The following is a 16,849-nucleotide window of genomic DNA, read 5'->3' on the forward strand; positions in this document are numbered from 1 at the left end:
CCAATGTATTGCATTATTATGGACACTCATAATCGAGATAATAGGTCTCCCTCAGATAAGGTAGTCTGACATGGTGCTTATAAGATGTGAAGGGATCCAAAAAGCCTCAGGTGAGACGACCTTAGTGGAAGCAACAGTCCAGAATAAGGGCAGTTCTTAATACTTTTTCTTGAAAAGTTCTACAGTGCCACTGAAGCTGAAAAGCTTCCTTTTTGCTAAGCCTAAGTATGGTAAACTAGGCATGCTCTGAACAAATGCATCCATCACTGAAATAAATCTAATTGTGCAGTGTCTGAAATTCCTGGAGAGGCTAGGGGCATTCCTGAGCATTGTACTTTTGTAATGATTCATGTACTCCTTTAAAATAAATAGGTTTCAGAAAAATTTATTTTGGTCAATAGACTCAGAAATACACCTAGAAAGGGAAGAACCGTATGACAAATGTCAATAGCACAGCCCTAAGACACCCTCCCAACTACAATTTGTATTAATCTTGAAGATCCTAACATAACTATTAAGAAATAAGAAGAGTCAATGTACTTAACCACAAACCTTTAAGATCAAATAATCAAATAGGCGGCGAAAACAAATTAACTATTCTGGATAAGGAAAATGGATATTGACAAAAAAAGATGAAGAGTCAGCTAAACCGGGCACACTAGATACACAGTATGACATATTTTTTCATATTTTTAGTGGAATAAATTCAACTGTGGAATAGTGGAATACTTTGACAAAAGAACAAAGAGTCTAATTCAGGGGCATTACAGGTATCCATGCAATAGCTAAGGACATGATACAAACTCAGAGGAAATATGAGGAGGCACTGAAGAAGGCAGTAATAGAAAATAGCAAGTTGGATCAGATAACATCGAGGACATAATGAAAGAAATCAAGTACATTAACTGTATGTTCTCTCCATGGAAAACCAAGCCGATTGAGAGAAAAGCTGTAGTCATAGTCTAGAATAAGGCTTCTATATGGCACAGAGCTGCTGCAGATTATATTCCCTGCACAGTTATTTCAGATAAAGAATCGCTGACTGTCCTGCTGAGACAAAAGACTGTTCCAGAATGAAGCTGGGAAATGTTCATGGGAACATAACAAAGTATTGGAACAAGTAAATTCAACAGCAGAACTGGGATGCTACACACAAGCCAGTATCATTCAAAAGTGGCTTAGGAACTGGGCTTTTACAATACTACAACAGCAGTTGTAAACAGGAGACAGACAGTTGTAACATAAGAAAGAAATAGATTTTCAGCTGAGAATGAATTACTTATCATCACATACACCTCAAAGAAATATCAACAAATAGATAAACAATATGGGTCAAAATAAAACAGACTGCAGGCTATTCAAGATTATATTTAATTTTCTTGGAAAATACTTCCAAGGTTTTGCTGAACATTACTTCAGTTGAAAAAGTTGATCTTAAAGTCATATTCCTATTTCAGTTTGTACAGAAGGGAATCAAAGAGGTCACCCTAGACCTTTTTCTTCTTCAAATATATGATTAACTCTGCTTGTGGAATTCCTATACATTACTGCCTATTCCATACGTATCTTAAATCAGCATGTGATCTACCATCTTTCTTGTCCTGGACTAATTTTTTACACTGTCCAAGTCTCATTTACAAAGTATTACAGACTCTTTAGAACTTCACAAGCTCTGAAAACTGAGTATCTGTAAGATCCTTTGGCATCTGTGGCACCTTCAGTTCCAAGGCCAAAGGCCTCGTGTCCAGTTAGGCTTGGACAGAATCATCTCCAACGAATACACATGTCCTTAAAAGAGAGTCACTACTTTTAACTACAGCTGAGTCCAGATTTTTCTAACATTAGAATTTTGAAAAATCTCATATGGCTGGAATTTTTTATTCCATACTTAGAAAGGCCTTACTCTTATTTCATTATGTACTTTTGTTGTCTATTTTTTGGTGTCAATAGTTTGCATAATGTATACACTATTACTGCTCAAAGAGCTTTACAGTGTATCAAAGAAAACTCTTTAGACCTAAACAATAGTTAGCTGTATAAGTAAGAATCATTGGTGACAGAGGAAACTTGCAGTGATTTTTTTTTTCTGGCTTCACAAGACTAGCAAATCAGAATTTCACGTGCCTATGAGTTTCAAGTTCAAAATTATTCTAGCATTTGCTCCACTTAACTGAGACTAATTTCAAGACTCATATTAACCCCTTTTGCATAGCCCCTCCTCTCAGAACAGTGCCATGAAATTTTGACGGCAATGCCAAGTCATTAAAATAAGTAATCTGGACAATTAGCAAAGCATTAGGTACTCATTTAAACAGCTTAATTCCAAGAAGACTTGGAGGTCCAGTGGCCATAATCCAAACAAGAATTTGAAACTGCAAAAAGCAAAGAACACTTGTCAGTAAATCATTCTACAACATTTGCAGAGTAATAGTGTATTTCAGATGGCTCAAATTTATTTTTTTATCTACTTACTATAACATTCTTATCTTTCTAAATTGTTTTGACTGAAGTTATGTTATTGCTGCACTTTCTTTCAGATACTATTAGCAGTAGTTAATGACTGGAATGCTATCAAGCCTATCTACCTATGTAGAAAAGACATACCTTCATAGCTGAACTTTCCTGGTATTTCACAATGATTTGTAAACTGAAGGGATTTGATGTACAGGCAGAATAAATACGAAGTTCTATTGTCATTGTTTCCTAAATGTAGTCACAGTTTAAAATGACATAGGGTTTGATGTAGAAAATAAATGTAGAAAAAAATGCCTAGGGACTGCAAAGAGCAACAGAAGCCAATGAATTTAGCTGTTTTCTACACTGACAGCTTGAAAATAATGACATAAAGCAGGATCTATGAGGGATCTAATGAAATGTAATGAATTATAAGCTTTGGCTAGGAACAAATATGGAAGGAAAGATGTGACAGAAGGATAAAAAAGAGGAGAACAGTACTAAAAGCAAAAATCTCAGGGAGAACAAGAAATAGAGGTCACATGTACAAAAGTGCTCAGAAATTTAGTATTCAATCTATTGACACAAACGGAAAGAAAAAGGTCACTTCTGAACTTTGAGTATGGATATAGAGTCAATGAAATCCACCGAGGACTGGGAAGATTGTTCTGGAAGACAGTAGGGAAAAGGGCAACTGATGCCCTTTTGTTAGAACTTCAATAGAAGATTTTTTAAGTTTGATCTTCTGAAGGAGCACAAATAACAACATTGGAGAGCTTGCTGCCATTTGTTGTTGAAGAGCTGGAAAAACAACCTAAAGCTGCTTGAAAACTCCAGAGAAATAAGAGGCAAGAGAAAATAACAAAATTAACTATGCCCACTTGTATTTATTATTCAGTTATTTAGAGCATGCTGGATAAGATGCAGTTTTGTTTTAGTTATGATGAGCAAAATGTTTCATTATCCTTGTCAGATAACGAACAGGTAGGAGAACTGAATCAAATGGATTCCCTTAATACTACAATCTAAAATAGTCAGAAGCCTAGTGGAATCAAGATGTCCTGAACAAAAGAGCAGGTCCTTCTAGCATGCCTACTTGTGAGGTTTAAGGAGTATGATGGGGTCTAGCACCATGCATGTCCATCTCTCACTGCTGGTGCAGAGATATCCTTGAAGTAGCTGTACTGTTCTGCATGGTGGCTGAGGAGAATTACAAGCTGGAGCTAAAAACCAAGTTGAATAATTATTATAACCAGTAAATTAATTTAATGTCAAATAAGTCAGGCTACTTATACAAAATCAGGATACTTATTAAATTACATTAACCGCAAAAAAATTCAACCAAAATGTTCTGGGCTTTGAATGGTCCAATGTTTTTTCCAGGAGCAAGAGAAATAAAAGAAAGCAAGAAAGCATGAGAAAGAACAGCACCATTAGTGTAATTACTGCAGCTGCAATCACTGGGCGGAGTGTGGGGCTTCTAATCATGAGAAGTCTCCAGGACAGACAGACTCTAGTCCTAAGTAACTATGTAGGTACACATGCAAAGTGAGCAGTACCTTACTTCTAATAACTAACTCCACACTTACATCTGTGAGAGGAAGGTTGGTTTTAAGATTACTGCCTAATTAGTGCACTACTATAGCTGATGTAGTAATCTAACTTATCCAGTTATATTGCATTCCTAACTTGTCAGCTCATCCGATTCTTTTCTTACCTCAGTAGATGCTCAGTTTCTGAAATAGGAGGCGTAATATTACTTTAATTTACAGATGACCATTAGTATTTATTTCCAGTAACATTCCAATGTACTAAAAAATGTCAATTTTTCAGTGTTGGTCACACACTACAAAAAAGTAGTATGGTCATATACTACATTTATATTTATCACATGAATATGTAGAAATGCTCCTACAAAATAAATTCTTAAAAGAATGTTAATAAATATGTCTTCAAAATGGGTTTTAGCTTAAATTAAACATATACTGGAGCTGCAACCCAGTGTTACTAGTGGAAATTCCATTTACTTCATTGGAATACCTGTGTAAGAGAGTAGACCAAAAAAATGACACAAGCAAATCCATGATTTGGAGATTTATTTGCAAGACAAGCGAGTTTCATGTTTTTGAGTAAAGTAAGCAAACATTCCATCCAGTCATCACAAGGAATGGTCAGCAATTCAAAAGACACAAACAGGTGAAATCTCTGTAAAATCTCTGTAAAATCTGAATATGATCAAGAAAGTTTTCCGACTGAATATGGGGACAGGAGATAATATGAATTTCTGAATAGAAGCAAAAGATCTTAGAAATCAATTCACTGCTTTGGTGATAGTCTATGAAGTTATCTCTGCACAAGAAACATGTGCTCAGGCCGCTAGACTCCAGTAAGCAGTCTGGCAGCAAAGCCCAGTCACTGCAATAGCTCAAGAAAAGTAAAACAGAAGACCTACCAGAAAAGCTTACAATGAAGGGATGCATCAGTACTGTGACAAATGGGATACCCCAGTACAAAACAAGCACCAACAACAAGCAGATTGCAAATTCTATGTCCATTAGGTTGCTTCAACTTAGCTTATTTGCTTCCTTTTTTTCCATTAATACTTCTGCATTTACGTGTTTCTCAGATTCAGACGTATCTTTAGGGCATGTTTTAGCTTATAATTGCTGCGAGCAGTAAACAAGGTGCAAGGGCAAGCTTTGTACAACTGTGTCAACTCCCCTAGACTGTTACGAAGTATGCATTAGAAATTCTTACCAGGAATAATTGCAAAAGCAGCACTCAACCTCCTTTTAAAATTGCTAGTATTCATAATGGCCCTAAGTACACTGCAGCATCTCAGTATTCTATTATTACAGAGTGTATAAAAAACAGTTTTCACAGAACCTGTAATGGATCCCATAAGGGAGAGACCCAAGTCAATAACAACTCTAAAACAAGAGCCTTTCAGACAAAAGCTGACATATCTACCCTCAATGGAAAAATGCAAGGAAAAAAAAAGAAAAAAAAAAAAAAACAGCAGCAAATAATTTAACAAGGATAGTGCAAAGTTATTCTTCAAAACAGGAGTGGTCATCTTCATGCCATCTTCAGCATAATACCCAGCAGGTATGAATCGTCCAAAGAAAAAGTGTAAATGTATGATGAACAGAAGCAGGACAAATTCCTAGGAACATCCACAAATAATTGAACAGAAGCAGGTATGTTAGGTAGATACAAAATATTGCTGGAGAAGAGAGTCTATAAACAAGACAAGTATTATGCCATAAAAACTATGAAAATCAAGGCAGGTTTCCAGCAACCAACAAAATGTTCATAGCTGACAATCTTATCAGGCACTGCAGAGATTCCCAGTAGTGGGATACACTGAATGGGCAAGAGAAAAAGGAATCAGAAGAGCTGCAAAAAACAGGAGTAGGCCATACACAAATTTGTAAGAAAAGCTGCAAAAGAAATGCCCAATAATCTGCTAAAAACAATGTTCGAAAACCTTTGCTGTAAGAAAAGTACAAGAAAATCTGACTGCATTTTGAGCTCTACATTAGGTATTTAATATACGTTGACACACAAACATGATTCTGCTGTCTTCTCCATACTTACCAGTATACAGAGATGAAAAGCTGTTTCATCCAGCCTGATGGGGATTACTGTGTTAACTCTGTAGTCCTGGACATTTACACGCAGAATAGTCAGAATTAGCTTGGCCAGTGAAAGCTATGTTTACGTGACACTCACCAATGAAAGTCCCTGTGGGAGCTGTTTCAATAAGCAAGAATTACAGAAACATCAAAACTATTCTAATTTATACCATGAACTAAACCTACCACCTGTGTGTAGGTGGAGGAAAGATAAGGAAACATTTCTGTCCTTTCTTCCCATCAGACATGTTGCATATTGTTCTCCTACATATGACAGATCCTCATTTCTACAGAGAAGGTGTGTATTCACAAGCAATGTACAAAAACATGTTACAATGTGCCAGTGGATGCTGCATTAGAAAAAAAAAAACCAGAAAATTAAAAGGTACTTTCTGCAAAAATACCGAAATAATTAGAGGAAATGTTTCTAGATGCATCTGTATTTGTAAACTCATAAAACCAACATATACCACAAAATGGAACCACCTTTGGTAAGAGTACCTTCTGCAGCACAGTAAAAACCAGTAGGATTTACATATGCTTCGATATAAATGCATTTCTGCATTTACCCAAAACAAAACATAGCCAATATTAAGAAAATCCTTAGCAACGGGTGTTGGAAATGTGTTATCATCAGGAAGGGAGAATAAGATGGGTGTATGAGGCACTGCAGAAATTCTCAACAGTACGGTTCCTTAGACAAGAAAAAAAAAAATCAAGAGGAGAGCTAAAAAGAAAATGGTCAGAGATAGGCAGATTGAGAAATTTCCAAAGGAACATCATACATATATATGATGCTGTTGTATTTGGCAACAGAATCACCAGCCAATCTGTACAATGAGGCTATAGCAGCGAAGACCCAATTATGAAATTTATTCTGCTTAACAAACATACCAAAGAGCTAGGAGTTTCTAGAAAGCAGAAGAGGACAAAGATAATACCAAGGATAAACTGACATGATCTGACCAGACAACTAGTACAAGCAAACTGTCCTTGACCTAAGTAACACAATAGTCATTTGTTAAACAAAAAAAAAAACCCCATTGCATTAGTAGATAGTCTTTTGTGTTTTCTTTATTCCCAGGGGTGTTCTTGAAGCATCAACTCTCAGACTTAATAGCTTATGTACCTACTGTACACAAAATTTTAAGTGGCTTCCCATGATGCACCCACCTCAGGATACGCAGATCAGGCAGTTAAGAGTACAGTGGCCCTGATCTGTAGTCAGCTTTATTGCAAGGACATCAGCGATCCAACAAAAATCCCATTCTGACTCCAGAGTTGTAGTAAAGACTTCTCTGCTTACCACACTTTGGATTTAAGGCTGTTAGCAGTATAGCAGCCTTCCTGCTCATGGGCAGGCGTCACAACCAAAAAAGCGAAAGGAGACAGGCACTGACCTTGGTAAGAGGTTTGCTACTGATTTCAGTAAAACCAAAATTTTGCTTTTAGCGAAGGTATTTCTAGAGATGAGGCATACTCCCGGGGGTAGTGCTCTCTTGCTGACAAGGAAAGGTTATTTTGTAAATAGACTAATAGAATTTGATATCCGCCTTTCTTGGACTAGGAAAGTGACAGCCAAGAGATGATGTTTTTATTCTCATCTCTCATTACAAGAATAGAGATGTTAAGTAATATTAAGTAACATTGGTACAATAACAAGTGCATATAAACTGACAGAAAATATATTTAGGCAGTGAGAACACCCGTCTTGAGCTGGAATAAGGAGAAAAAGCTGTAACTTAAGGTGAAGGGTCGTTCTGAAAGGATTTGTATGAACATCAACTACATCTGGAAATTGGACTTGATGATTTGGAAGGTCCTTTTCAATCCTTTGTTCTGAGTGAGAACTGATTCAGTAACGCAGATTCAGGGAAGGTTGGGAGATGTAATATGGTATAGTGGAAATGTGAGGAAGAAACTAGGTTTTGTAAAGTAAGTTGCAATTATGTGAACCTGCTGCATGTTAGGTGCAGGAATTACAGTATATTACAGTACTCAAATTAGACCCCAGAATTAGAGAGCCAGAAGTAAACTGGAAACATACCTTTAATGTAAATAATTGCTATAATTAAGATAGAACATATTAACACAAAATACACATAAACTGTTAATAAAACAGGTGGGGTTTTTTATTTATAGGCCATTAATTCTTCATCCAAACTGAAACAAAAATGCAACTGAAGTACCCGATTCATTCATGTTTATGCAAACTTCTATTCTTCATAATACGTAAGTCCCATATTTTTAACAATATCCAGTCTCAAAATAAGTCTGTGGATGCTGTTACTCACCAAAAAAACACAAACAAACAAACAAACAAAATCCAGAGTGCTGAAGGAGGATAAAAAGGCATTGAGGCATTGCAATTCTTTATTTTACAAGTCACTTTGTGATGTTTGCTGAAGGGGCAAAAAATTGCTGTAAAATTCACATAACAAGGCACCTTCCTTTCAATCTCTCTAACACTAAATATCCACACCCTAAATCTACTGGGCTAAGAACACTCTTTCACCTCTGAAGATGAAACCACTTATTTTGTCCCCAACACTGACAGGGAGAGGAACATGTCCTTAAAAATCAAGTTAAGGCTAAGGAGTAGAAAACTGCCCATCACTCAGTCTGGAAAACAGGAACAACAAATGAAATCTATAGCTACTACTAGCGGGGGAATGATTCTTCCCTAAAACACACACAAAGATAGGTATCTGTTGAAACTTCTCTAGGGTGCAACTGGATACCAATTTTCAAGGCCAATCCCTGTACTCATTCGTCACTGGCCAATGGCTACAGAGTTGGCCATCTTGTCTGGCTAAATAACATAGTACTGACACTTGCACTATAACCACTCTAGGCTAACATTTTTATGAAGCTGAAATGGCCAACTAACAAAAGTTAGGGAAGCGACTGGGGAAGTGATTGTACCCCTGTACTCAGCACTGGTGAGGCCACACCTCAAATACTGTGTTCAGTTTTGGGCCCCTCACTACAAGAAGGACATTGAGGTGCTCAAGCATGTCCAAAGGAGGACAACGAAGCTGGTGAGGGGTCTGGAGCACAAGTCTTATGAGGAGCGGCTGAGGGAAGTGAGGTTGTTCAGTCTGAAGAAGAGGAGGCTGAGCGGAGACCTTATTGCTCTCTACAACTACCTGAAAGGGGGTTGTGGTGGGGTGGGTGTTGGTCTCTTCTCCCAAGTAACCAGCGATAGGACGAGAGGAAATGGCCTCAAGTTACGCCAGGGGAATTTTAGACTAGATATTAGGAAAAATTTCTTTACTGAGAGAGTAGTCAAGCATTGGAACAGGCTGCCCATGGAGGTGGTGGAGTCACCATCTCTGGAAGTGTTCAGAAAACGTGCAGACATCACACTTCAGCACATGGTTTAGTGGGCATGGTGATGTTGGGTTAATGGTTGGACTTGATGATCTTGGGGGTCTTTTCCAACCTTAATGATTCTATGATTCTATGAAAAGCAATGTTACCAACTGAGCTCACACAATACCAAGCACCAAGGGAGGAGCTGACCTCTGTCAGCACAGGGGCCGAGAACCTCTGCTTGGTAACCTCTCCCTGAAGGCCAATTAGGCCTATATGACTTGGTTAGGTCATTTATAAAATGAAAAGAATGAGCTGAAAAATCTTGTACTTCTGGTGCAAGATGTTTCTTCAAGGAAGAGGTAGAAGTTTGCCTTCTCTTTATGGGTAATAAACTTCTTCAAAAAAAAAAGTGTAAGACATGAAACTTTGTACACTCACTGGTCAGTTATTACCACACAACTATTTAGAAGCCCCAGAAGTCACTATTTAAAAGCTGTAAACAGACTTGCTGATTATACCTTAGTTTCTGCTCTACTGATTAAGAAGTTTGCAGCATTCTTATCTGAATTTAAGGGTATTGATAAAGATTTTGAAAGAACACTTCTTTAGTACCAACATTTGTATTACAGTCCCAAACATTACTTAACTACACACTAAATATGTGTTTATGTGTTCATTAAATAAGCAAACCTTGAAATATTAACAAATTGTGTTCTGTTATCCTGAAGAATTCTCAGTGACACTTGTCCTCCTGAAACAGAAGCTGGTAATTTTTCCTCAGGAGTGGAAAACATGGAATTTGAGACAGCTCATGGATATGAGCAGAAGAAAAACTGCCAACAGCAAGGGTGACAAGGTTCTTATTGAGGTTGCAAAATTAAACTGTGCTATATAGCATTGAATTAACACTGCAACATTTTTATTGCCCTAGGAAAGCAAGCCTCATTGTACAAACAGAACGGACATTGTCATATCAGCACTGGATTCCTACTGTTGCTAGCATTTTCTGTCACTGAACTAGACTTGCTGATGATGTCTTACACTAAAAGGATATGAAGTATCTATGTTGTAACAAGACAGAACAGTGGATAGTGTAAAAAGAAATAGAAGAGAGCAAAGAGTAGAAGCAGATCAGAAATTGCTAATGCAAAGATTAAAGAGAAAAAAAAAATCTTAATGAGAAAAGGGAGAATGCCTCAAAAAATAACCTAAAAGTGACAGCAAATAGTATAGTATCTTAACACTGTTGTCTGCTGGCAGCAGCAAACTAGAAAAAGCAGTACCTCTAAAAACTTCAGAATGCAGAATCTTGCAGAAAGGAGAAATAGCTGAGTTTGACAGACATCTTAGTTGAAATACTCACCTCTACCTTTGGTCACTGAAGTAAACCTTTGATTCAGTAAATTATTCAATCAAAACCAGTCTGAGGAACAGCTTTATTTAAACTGTGTTTTTATGCTCAGTTCTGTTCAACAATTGGCAAAGTTCAGCATCTCCACTAGACGTTTTTCCTTCTCCAAAACAGCTTACCATTTTTAATACTGGAAGTTATTCCTGTCTGAAATAATGTTCATTGCCATCAACATCTCAGTTTTCATCAGAACCCTGAATTTGTGCTACAACTTGATCTTCTACAAGTTATCTGCCTTGAGTCAAATATTTGTCGGGCTACCCATTTTCTCCTGGGGCACAAAAAGAAGTCCAAGGATGACCTGTGACAAAAATAATGATTCCATTAGTCTGAATTCACAACAGACATTTCATTTATTAGATAAAACAATCTTTAATAGAGCATTTAACATTATCATTTTAAAACTAAGAAACAAAACATCATCAAGAACAATTATATTCTGAAAAGGCTGATGAGATCTCAAATATAATTATCATAAGATAGTTCCATTCTTATATTTAAAATTTATATTCTACAAAATACACTAAGAGAGGAACACATCAACTAGATTCTTACACTGCTCAAACCAAAACCCAGGGCCAGTTTGAAAAGCCTCCAAAATCAAATTCTTACTGATAGATCCCATCCCCCAGTTCTGCAATGGCTGTGCTACTTAAATATTTGATTAAAAAAATCATAAGTAGCTGTGTTCTTTAGTTCTTCTGTCAGTGACTTTACTGATCTTGCATATTTTGGTCAAGGATTACTCTTGGGTTCATTATTCTTTTGAGCGCTCACAGAGCTGTCTTTACAGAAATATTTGGACCTAATGCAGCTGAGTCAGATTTAGCATACGAACACTGTTTTTTCCCTTTTTCATTGCTATCTCATTCAGAAAAGTAGTTAACACATATATTTAAGTTTAAGCATATGTGCAGTCCTAGTGAAGTTAACTGTATCCTGCTGCTCTGTAGGGCCCTGGGGCTTTAGTAATGTCAGACTTCCTCTCTGCCTTCTTCACTAGTAACAAAAATGAGTTGTAGCAACAAAACATTTGGGCCAAGGGCATGGGAAACTGGGAAAAAGTACAAAAACCCAAATGCATCTAGCACAGATCAGAGAGGGGTGAGAAGGGGGTCAATGCAGCTTTCTCCCCTGATGTGGTAGGTGCTAGTCACCAGCTTGGCACCAGTCCCTGTATCACCCCAATTCGTGTCAGATGTTAGCAGACAGGACAGGCACAGAAGAGTGAGGGTGAGACTGCTGGGGCTCTTCTTGCCTGCTGGAGGTTCCCTTCCAACACAGGGGTCTGTTGGAGGGGTAGTCAGGGCACCTTTGGACCTCAGCACATAAAGCACCTAGGAAAAAAGCAACCCACCAGGCCAAAAGAAGGGTTTCAAAAGGAAGAGAAAGAAGAACAAGAGGTGTAACAGCACTCGAGACCTTTCTTCATTGACCTTAAGAATGGTCCAGTCCTGCAATCACTGACTACCCAAATCCCCCAGTCACCAAACTGACAGCTGCATGTTAACTGACATTTTAATGTAACAAGCAGTAAACTAATCTCCATAGTCAAAGACTTACAACTGCTCCCTCACCTTGTTCTTGATGCATTGTTACCCACACCAAGAAAAACAAAGGCATAAGGATACTAGCAATCACTGAATTTGTGTAATATTACATGAATCACTTTAAATGACCTCTTCAGTTTTCTGAGATGCTCTAATCCAACGGTGATAGTTTCATGTAAAAACTACACTTAATGCAAAAAGTACTAGTAGTTCTTTAATCCACCTTCCCCAAGGCTAGTTATTTCATCTTTTCAGGGTGGAACTGTTGAATGACCTTATTTCTGATCTATGAATATTACTGATGGAAAATGAGACACATTAGGATGATTTACACCAAACTTTTTTAAAATGAGCTATTCTCATTCTTTTTAAAATTAATTATTAAAGAAAGCACATCAGTTTAAAGTTCAAGATGCATGAATGTGCTGTCAAGATACGGGCATTAAAATCCTTATGCCTTGAATGTTTCCCTTGAACTTTGTTTCAAAGTTAAAAGACCACAGACATCATAAACCAAATTCAGTCTTTGTGCAGGCCAGCATTAAGTTGTAGCTGTTCCCATCAGGACTGAATTTGTGTCAGGCGCCTGTTAGATTACAAAATCACCATAAAAAAACAGACCAGAACTATGAAACTTGTTACAAGTACATTAAATAAAAGAGGATCCTACCAGTTGCATCATCAGCTTCTGTGTCTAGAAGAGCATCTACTGAAGCCATGCTTGTGACTATGAAGGAGTCTGTAGTATCAGACACTCCTCGCTTGCTGAGACAAACTTCTTTGAGATACTGACTTCTCTGCTTTGATCAGTGTCTTTTACTAACCTTCTGACTGCCAAGAAGGTTACATCACTTGTTGAGAAAGTTTTTCTAGGCCTTCCTACTATTCCCCAATGCACTTTTTTAATCATAAGTCCACAGGTTCAATTTGCAGTTATCTTCCAAAAAAATATATAATAGACAGTGGGACAGAGATGCAAGATGTTTTCCCCCACCAAATCCACCTTTCTGATAAAGTGTTAAATACTCCTTACTTTTGTTAGTCCTCTCTTGCAAAGAAGAAAGTCTTCAGTCAGACACATTTTCTTCAGGAGGTATCTTCTGTTCCTCCCTGACCTTTTTTCCCAGTGGAATTTTCATCCTGTGTCCTTTTTCCTCAATAAATGTGCCAGCAAAAGACTTACAGGTTGTTGTAAAATCAGAAGTTTCTTTCTTATTACAGCTCTGTAGAAAGTTATAACTGTCTTTATAATTAGCAAGTTACAAATCAGTTGTATGTATCAATCAGATTATTTTCAATGTAGTATCTTCCTGAATAATCTGAATTGGTGTAAACAAGACTTAGGAAACTCTTTCTTCTTTATACTCACAAATATTAGGCCAGGGTTTTCCAAGTACTTATGCCTTGTCATAAATTTACTCACCTGAGTAATGTCTTCTTAATTCAATGCCACGTTTAGTAGTGATGCTCACATAAGTAAAGTTATGCCCAGGCATAGGTTTTTGCAGGATTAGTCAAAACCACTTTGCACACCTTTTTGAAGCTTATCAATTATGTTCTTTCCAAAGTTTCCTTTCATCCATGTACTAAAAAAAAAAAAGTCTTTACTTTGAAGGAAAAAAAAAAAAGGGGGGACTTTAAAACTTTTAAAACTTGTTACTATTTATTTGTTTCCTAAACCAGACTATAATCTATTCCCCATCTTGTACCAAGTATCTATTTGTTTTAATTAATCCTTAATTTCAGAGGGTAAACCGGTATCTGGTTCATGTTTCAGTCTAAAATAATTTATGTTCAGAAGAATGCTCTATTCTCCTAGCTGTAGGAGATAAGAACTGCAGCAAACTGGCAACAGTTAACAGCCACTAGGACAGAAAATGCAAGAATGAGAAATGCAGTAAGAGTGAGCAAGTGAGCACGTGTCGGGGTTCAAGAGGGATTACGTGAGTTCTACAGTAGAGAATAAGCACACGCATAGAGCCCAATGATTCAGCTGCATTTCCAGAAAACAGGCGCCACGTTTGTTTCAGACTTGTTTGTATTGCAAACTCCCCACAGTAGTGCTGAACTATATATTTAGCAATTAAGGGGGAGAAGAATATCACCCTTTCCCCTGGAGTAACCCCAGTAATACACCTATCTCAACCCTTTCTCCCTCCATCTGAAAGTCTCCCAGGGAACAAGAATATTCAGGGGCTGACTTGAGCTTCTGGAGTCTGATTCTCCTCTCAAATATATAGTATTGCAGTGTGTAACCCTGCCAGCTCCAGTGAATGAAATTTCTGTCAATGAAAGCAAGAAGAGAATATAGGTTTTAGAATTTACATCAGTGGCAACCATAGGGAGAAAAAAAATAACATCTGTCAGTGTTCATTTTGATCCTCTGTGTTGGCATTCCACTATGGCTGGATAAAACTTAAATGTACAATCCATTTGAATTACCTGACTCAGCCTTAGAAAGTTAAGCACGCCACTGTTTGCCTGAGTCCAGTATTATTGGCCGTATTTACTAGACTAGCTTATAGCAAAGCCCAGGCTCAAGTTCCCCCTCAGATGAATTTTAAACTGCTAGCTAATGAAGCTAATGAACTTAATAGAGTTATCATAACGGACCAGCTGTAAAAAACATACAAGCAGCATCTCAGTCGTCATGGACTGAAATTCTGCTTTCATTAACAACGCAGCTCTCCACATGCTGCCATATTTTTTCAATGAAAGATGCATCGGGTTTTGCGTGCACAGACTGGGTACACGTGTGCAGCAGCTGGTCTGATATGATAAAGCAGAATGAATCTGAAGAAGTTCCCGCCTGTCTAACCAATAATCCATGAATTAAGAGGGATTTACTCAATAGACCATCACAGAACCTATCCTGTCAAAATTAGATTTTTTTTTTTTTAAGAACGTGCCTAAATTTGTTCTCTGTCAAATGTTTCCCATTCCCCAAAGACCTAGATAGCAAGTAGTAGGTGAACAAAGAAAACTAAATTACTGCCTTGGTTGGTTTTGTCTCCCCCGAATCCTACAACGTCTGCAACTTAATATTTGCTTGATTTAAAGCTCCAACCATAGTATTTGTTACTGGAGACATTTCTGTAACTCAAGGAAAATCGATCAGAAGAAACAGCATCCAGCACGCACAGACACACACGGTACGCCACAGCAGCATCCCCAGTACCATCTCTAAGTTTCATTCTTAAATAAGGCTTACTTGCTTTGCTTTTTTGCTAGGTGGGAACTGTCGAGAGCTAAAAATAGCACCACGATTCGGTGGCGGGCGCTAAAAATACCCGCTCGATCACCGACTCGGTAGGAAAGCAGCAGCCCGCGGCACCCGGCACAGCCTGTAACCGCTGGCTGGGGGGGAACGCAAAGCGCGCCCAGCCCCGGCGCTGCGGGCAAAGTTTTACCGGCAGACAAAGAGGCCACGGTGCTGCGCCCCGCAGCTCCGGCCGCCCCGAGACCCCCGCCGCCCCTTACCCGCGTTCCGCAGCTTCTTGTTGCGGTAGACGGAAAGGATGACCAGCAGGTTGCCCAGCAGGTCCACCACGATGGTGAAGATGAGGATGACAGCCAAGGTGGAGGTCACCCAGGGCGGGCGGCGCGGGGCGCCGGCCGGCGGGTCCCGCGGGAGGACGGAGCTGTTCAGATCGCTCCCGTTCACTCTCATCCTGCTGCCGCCGTCGCTTTCCCAGGGCAGAGCCCGGTGCGGGCGGAGCGGGCGCGTCCGCCAGCGATGCCTCCCGCAGGGGCAGGTCGGGGGGTGGGGGGGGTCCCGGCCGCGGCCGCCCTCCGCCGCGGGGCTGCCCACCCTAGGGCGGAGCGGGGCTGGCGGGAGCGGGCGCTCCTGCCATAGCCGCCGCTGCGGCTGGGAAGTTTCCCCGGAGCGTGCATGTGCCGCGGCGGGACACTTTTATAGCCTCCCCCGCGCCTGCCGCCCCGCCCGCCGCCGCCGCCAGGTGACACCGAGCCGCCCCCGCGCCGGCACGTGCGCGGCCGGGGGTTCCAGCTGCCGCGCGGCGGCGGCGCAGCGCCACAGCTCCCCCCGGCGGCGCCCGCCCGGCCCCACGCGCCCCGCTTCCCGCCATTCATGCGCCCGGCCGCTCCATTCAGCGGCGGAGGCGCGAGAGGGACCGCTTGGGGTTTTGCCGCCTGCGGTTCGCGGCGCTTCACGGCTATTTTTAGCTCTCCTGCTTAACGCCGCCTCTTAATTAGGCGTGCGCTGAACTCCCGTCCCCTCCTCCCCCGTCCCTATTTAACATCGCACTCGCACGGTAACGTGAGCGCGGCGAGAAACCCCCCGTCGGGGGGCGGGTCGGTGCCGCTATAAAAAGCTCCTGGCGAAGCTGCGGGCGCCCGAGGACCCGCGTCGCGGGAGCGCCACGTGCCGCTGCTGCACGGGGGAGGCGGTGGCTGGGGGGGGGAGGAGGAGGAGAAGAGGCACGCTGCCCGCCCGTTCGCTTCCCCACTCCCTCGGC

The 16,849-nt window shown here is 40.1% G+C and overlaps 1 protein-coding gene across 1 annotated transcript in view; it reads right to left on the reverse strand.

Annotated features, from left to right (window-relative positions):
* The window catches only part of MTNR1A (melatonin receptor 1A), a gene marked incomplete at its 3' end in the record, with an annotated part of 53,391 nt that extends 37,303 nt beyond the window's left edge, over nt 1–16,088 (reverse strand). Inside the window, exon 1 of the mRNA XM_081999320.1 lies at nt 15,852–16,088. Coding sequence (XP_081855446.1) covers nt 15,852–16,041 — 190 coding nt within the window. The 5' untranslated portion in view covers nt 16,042–16,088. The remainder of the gene's footprint in view (nt 1–15,851) is intronic.
* Nucleotides 16,089–16,849: the final 761 nt, after the last annotated feature.

Source organism: Phaethon aethereus (assembly GCF_964289735.1).
Source record: "Phaethon aethereus genome assembly, chromosome: 4".
Lineage (NCBI taxonomy): Eukaryota > Metazoa > Chordata > Aves > Phaethontiformes > Phaethontidae > Phaethon > Phaethon aethereus.